The 6,405-nt window shown below is 43.8% G+C and overlaps 1 protein-coding gene across 4 annotated transcripts in view; it reads left to right on the forward strand.

Moving 5' to 3' along the window:
* Positions 1–5,622: 5,622 nt before the first annotated feature.
* Positions 5,623–6,405, forward strand: part of Polr3d (RNA polymerase III subunit D) — a 5,928-nt gene continuing 5,145 nt past the window's right edge. For 3 of the 4 annotated variants that reach the window (XM_019207617.2, XM_010624277.2, XM_010624271.2), the window contains exons 1-2: positions 5,623–5,771; positions 6,002–6,171. In XM_019207617.2, the coding sequence (XP_019063162.1) occupies positions 6,007–6,171 (165 nt within the window). In that variant the 5' untranslated portion in view covers positions 5,623–5,771; positions 6,002–6,006. Of the gene's footprint in view, positions 5,772–5,910; positions 6,172–6,405 lie in introns of those variants that run through there. The other variant, XM_019207616.1, reaches the window with a different exon arrangement.

Here is a 6,405-nt window from a genome sequence, read left to right on the forward strand (position 1 = left end):
TGATGTGAAACAAGTCGACTGCACTAGGTTGAAATGAGTCAGCAGGAGCCTCATGGAAGGGGCCAGGTAGAGAGTTGTAATAATTGCAGCACCCAAAATGATGATGGCCTGGACCACTGTCTTAGTTACCTTCTTTATCACTGAGGCAAAATACTTGACACTCACAGCTCCAAGGAAGAAAGGTTTATTTTGGTTCACAGTGTGTGGAGGTTTCAGGCCATAGTCAGCTGGCTCCAAGGCACGGCAGCATGGCAGAGGGACATTGCAGAGGAGAAACAGCTCATGGCATGGCAGCAGAAAGCAGAGAGCTATCAGGGGAGGAGGGAAGGAGACAGACTCCTCTGGGCCACACCCCAGTGACCCACCTCCTTGAACCAGACTTCACCTCCCAAGTTCACATTTAGCTATAAGCTCATCAGTGGACTGATCCTCTGATGTAGACTAATCCACTGACGAGTATCACGTCCCCATGGTCCAGTCATCTCCCCGAAGCCCCACCTATGGACACATGAGGCTTTGTGGGGGACATCGAGATATAAACCGCAACCAGGAAGGTGCATCAGTGGATGTAGCAAAAAGTGGTAAGATTCTGGATAGATTTGGAAAAGATGAAAATGTAAATGTAAGAGAGAGCATGGGAGAAAAGAGACAAGAAGAATGGCAAGATTTTTGACCTAAACAACTAGAAGGATGCAGTTGCTAGGAACTGAGATGGGGACTACTTTGGAGGAGTAGTTTGAGTACGAGGATCAAAAGTATGAATGTGAGCTGGGGATTTAGCTCAGTGGTTGTGCCACCTGCTTTGCAAGCTCAAGGACCTGAGTTCAACTCCCCATACCAAAAAAAAAAAAAAAAGTATGAATGTGGATCTAGGTCTGAGACGCCTAGCAGATACTCAAGGCAGAGATACACATCTAGGGATTGAACAGCCTCTGAGCTGGAAATGTGCACTGAGGAGCCATCAGCACACAATGTCCTCTTTAAAGCAGATGAACTAGATAAGGGCAATGGAGTAAATATGGAAAAAGGAAGAATTCTGAGGACTGCATCTTACAACTCTCCAATGTTTGGAGGTCAAGACAATGAGGAGGAAGCAGCAAATGAATGGCCTAAGAAGTGAAGCAAATAAATCAGGATGAACGACTCACAGGGAACGCGGAACAGCGTGAACTTAGGTGGTACCCCTGTGCCATACATTCCTGTTACTCTACTGAAACGTATTCAAAACACCTCTTTATCTATTTCATATCTCTGATGCCCATCCAGAATTCACAGGAAAGGCTGTTGACAGAATCTGTTAATTACTCCCCAAATCTACACTTAAACCAGGAAAAACAAAACTATAGATGTTGAATTTAATTATTAGCTGTATTATTTATCAGAAAGAATAAGGCTATTAGCTTCACTATGAAATTTGTGAAAATAAAACATTGTCAGTAACATTAAGATCTGCTAGAATCATGTCCACCAAGTGGGATTTATTTAATAATTATTTACAAATTTCCTTTGAGATCAGAAAAAAGAATGAACACTCATTGGGAGAAAATAAAGAGACAGGTGTGGGCACAGGTAAAGAATGAAAGCAGAATGGTGCTGAAAACCCATTAGCTTAATGAAAAGGAAGGTTAGAGCAAATTTCTGAAAGGAAAGTATAATAATCATTGTTAGGAAACAGAATGTCAAATGTAGGTGCTTGATTGGTCTTCTGGGGGCAAAAAATGCTGTGAAAATTTCATAAATGTTGCAAGAAGAAAATTGGTTAAATATAGTGTAAGACAAAAATGTGAAGTAATGTCCAGGCATGGTAGCATATGGTGGTGCATGCCTTTAATCCCAGTACTTGGGAGGCTGAGACAAGAGAATTGCCATAAATTCAAGGCCAGCCTGGGCTACGTAGTGAGTTCAAGACTAGCCTGAATCACAGAGCAAGACCTTGTCAAAAACAAAAAAAATGTGGGCTGGGTGTGGTGCACACCTATAATCCCAGCACTCGAAGACTGAGGCAGGAAGATCTCTGTGAGTTCGAGGCCAGCCTGGGCTACATAGCGAATTCATAGCAAGCCTTTGTCTCAAAAACACAAAACAAATGTGGAGTACTACTTACATTAAGTCATAATTCATAAGAATGTTTAATAATTCCAAAAAAATATTTCTTGTATATTATTATGAGTATGAATCTAATATTCACATGCCTCATGTATGTAATGAATTTTGTGTTTTCAGTTTTAATGAAAGAGGAAGAAAAATGAGTGCAGTGGTGGACGCCTGTGCTCCCAGCACTCTGGAGGCTGAGGCAAGAGGATAGTCATGAGTTCAAGGCCAGCCTGGGCTACATAGTGAGTTTAGGATCAGCCTGAACAACATAATGAGACCTTGTCTCAAAAGAAAAAAAAAAAAACAAGAGCAGATTATAGCGTTATATGTAAACTATCCTTTTTGGGGGAGAGGATATTGGAGCATGAACTCAGGACCTTCCCACTGGCTACACTTCCAGTCCTTTTTAAATTTTATTTTATTTATTTATTTTGGTACTGGGGATCGAACTCTGGCCCTTGTGCTTACAAGGCAGTCTTTTTTATTTTTAAGACAGGGTCTTGCTAAATTGTTAAATTGTCCAGGGTGGACTTGAATTTGCAATCCTCCTGCCTTAGCATCGCAGAGTGCTGGGATTACAGGAATGTGCCACCACACATGGATAAAATATCTTTTTTGTTTTTCTTCTTTTCCCGGTACAGGGGATCCAACTCAGGACCTTTTGATTGCCAGACAGGTACAGTGCCACTGAGCTACATCCCCAGCCCCTAAAATATCTTAATTTTTAAAACTCAAAATGCAAAAAGAAAAATAATTACAATATGTACATTAAAAAGTTAATGAGGGCCAGGGATTTAGCTCAGTGGTTTTGGCGCCGGCCTTGCAAGCACAAGGTCCCGAGTTCAATCCCAGGTACAAAAAAAAAAAAAAAAAAGTTAATGGGATAACAATGAATGATTTTAATTTTCTTGATGCTTTCAAAAATTCTATGATAAGTATTTTTATAAGAAAGCAAAACAAAAACTTAGAAGCTGCCAAAAGGCTGGTAGACATCAAAGCCCAGTGAATGAAATCAAAGCAACTAATCTAACACTCTAATCAGAAGCGAAGGGTTGTTGAGTATATCTCTGTAATGGACAAGAGTTTTGCTTTGTTTTGGTTTTTTTGGTGCCAGGGATCAAACTTAGGACTTTATGCTTTCAAGGCAGATGACAGCACCACTGAGCAAAATCCCTGGCCCAAAGAGAAGCGTTTTGGTTTGGTTTGATTGTTGTAAAAACAATATGGAGAAAAGTTTTAATAGGCCTGGTTAGAAAGCAATATGATAAAATATTAACATAACATTTATATATCAGTAAATCTGCAAAAAACTTTTAAAATTTAAGAGCAAATGCTTGAATGTGGCTTTTCATATATACAGGTATATTTTTATGTACAAAATTCTTATTCATATTCATCTGTATTTAGTAATGATGTATTTTAGCACAACTCTTTATTTGAGGCTTTTCTTTGAGACAAGTTCTCTTTATGCAGTCCATGCCAGCCTTGAATTCACTATGTAGCCCCAGGCTGGCCTCAAACTCACAATTCTCTTGCCCTATCCTCCCAAGTGCTGGATTACAGGTATGCACCACCATATCTGGCTGCACAACACTTTTTGAAAGCAATTTAGCAACACATGAAGAACCATAAAATGTACATATTCAAAATGGTATAGCTGCTGTGGAAAACAGATGGTCAGCTTTTTATAAAATTATGCATATATGGGGCTGGGGATTTAGCTCAGTGGCACTGTGCTTGCCTGGCAATTGCAAGATCCCGAGTTCGATTTCCAGTACCAAGGGGAAAAAAAAGCATATGACAACTCTATGAATCCCAAGAATTGCACTCTGTGTAATTATTCCGGAGAAATGAAAACTTAAGATTACACAAAAACCTATACGTGTTTGCTCACAGCAAGTTTACCCATAATAGCCCCAACCTGGAGACAACTTAGATATCCTTCAAAGGAAGAGTAGTTAAACAAACCATGGAAATGCAGCAATAAAAAAGAATTATTGATTCATGCAACAAGTTGCATAATTGCCAAAAAATTATGCTGAGATCCTAAGAAGTCACATACTGCAGATTCCATTGCAGGAACATTTTTGAAATAACAAAATTATAGAAATGGGAACAGATTAGCGGTGGTGGGAGTATGGTTGAGGGAGGTGTGGATCTAAAAGGGCAACTATAGGGATCCTTGTGATGATGAAAATGTCTCCTTGATTGTAAAAATGTCAATGATAATCCGGGTGTAGTGGTGCACACCTGTAATCCCAGAACTTGGGGGGGGCTGAGGCAGGAATATCTCCCATGAGTTCGAGGCCAGCCTGGACTACATAGCGAGTTCAAGTCAGCCTAAACTACACAGCGAGATCTTGTCTCAAGAAACAAAAATAAGTAAATTAAAATGTCAATATTCTATTTGTGATGTAGTATAGTTTTGCATGCTGTTACTATCTGGGGACCGAAGTAAACAGAACTTGGGATCTCTCTGCATTATAAGAATTGTACATACAGTGATCACAAAATAAACAACTTAAAAAAAGTATATCTTCTTTTGGTCAGCTATCCCAATTCTGGAAATCTGTCCTAGGGATATAATTCAAAAGAAAAACAACAAACGTTGAGTATACTAGATGTTCACTACAGTGCTATTTACAACAGGGAAAATAAATGGTCTAAGCGTCAAAACAGGGAAAGAGTGTCATGACATAGCTGAGAATTAGTTGATGCAGCAACAAAGAAATGTACTTTTAAAAAGGAGGATTCACAATTGTGGCACAATATGACAGCTCCATGAAAGGGACTGGGTGTGTCACGAAACTTTTAATAGCAGTGCTCTATGAAATTCTAGCAGAAATGGTTTCCTTCTCGCAAACTTTATGTGATGTTGTTGCAGTTTTTATATGGCTGGGGTGGGTGGGAAGGAACAACATCAAAGGACAGTTGCAGAAATCAGCGTCCAATAAAAGGTTCTTTCCATTTATCCGTCCAGTAGCAGCGCAAATTTCGTTTTCAGATTTCTTCCCGGCTTTGACCAAAGATGCATAGGAAGGCTCCCAAAGAACGGAGTCCAGGGTGGGTGCGACGATTAGGCACAGGTCGCCTCTACAGCCTCACCTCAAGACCCCATCAGGAATCCGAGTAAGGAGGACGAGGAGGGAGGCTGTTGCCCAGAGGTAATGACCACTCCAAGGTCACCACGGAGACCTTGGGCTGGCCCTGGACTCTCCAACTCTGATCTGGTTGCGTTCTCTGCCCCACGCCACTCGCCCTATCCAGGACCACGACCCCATTGCTTCCAGAGGCTCGGCGGCGGGGACGCCCACATTTCAGACTGGCGACTGACAAGGTCTCCGTTCCAAGTTCAGCTTCACCACACTTGGTCGAGGGTCAAAGACCTTTGTAAGCCACATCGTAGCATAGCCGAGATAGGCACCCTCATCTTTTTTCGCCCTCTCAACCCAGCTTTTCCCGACTCCGGGAAGAACCGGGAAGAGAAGGCGGAGGGCAGCGAGACGCCGCCCAATAAATACCATGTCCTGATCCCGCCCCCAAACGTAACTTCCGTCGGCGGCAACATGGCGGCGCTCAGGCCCTGCCACGCAGACTTCCGCCAGGCACGGAGACTGAGGGCCGGTGGAGGGTTGCGTCGGAGGTGAAGTGTCGCGCAGTGTGAAGCTGCAGCCCAGGTGTGTCCAAGCCTCGTGTCTTGCGGGGGCGCTTGGAGGGTGGGTGGCAAGCGAAAGGTTCTAGCCAGGGTGATCCGGGATCCTCGCCACGTGGGAGGGGAGGGGCCGGAGCGCGGCGGCAGCGACGCACTGCCGGGGTGGGGGCGGGAGCCACGTGGGTGGGGTTCCGCCCTGAGTCCGAGTGTCGGTCCGGGTCCCTTGGAGCGACTTGGTTGTCCGTTCTCTCCCAGGCAACATGTCGGAAGGAGACGCTGCTGGCGAGTCCAGCACTCCGGGAGGGCCACGACCCCTCCTGTCTGGGTCCCGGGGACTTATCGGCCGGCGACCCGCACCCTCTCTCCCACCGGGCCGCCTTCCTTCCATGCGCTCCAGGGACCTCACCCTCGGAGGAGTCAAGAAGGTACCTGACAGTGCATTTCTAAACAGACTCAACTACCCTGAATTACAGAGCCTTCACATTCAGCTCCTCTTCTTGTAGGGTCTCTCGTGTGCCTCTTGAACATTCACATTCCAGGGAACCTAGTCTCTCTTCAAGTCTGGATACTGGGCACAGGGTATTCAGATATTTCTGAGAGATGGTCCAAGGGCAGTGACGCTAAGTAGTTCAAGACGTTGAAAAGCAACTGGAGCGGTG

This window comes from Fukomys damarensis, unplaced genomic scaffold (genome assembly GCF_012274545.1).
Source record: "Fukomys damarensis isolate Sample0158 unplaced genomic scaffold, DMR_v1.0_HiC HiC_scaffold_18, whole genome shotgun sequence".
NCBI lineage: Eukaryota > Metazoa > Chordata > Mammalia > Rodentia > Bathyergidae > Fukomys > Fukomys damarensis.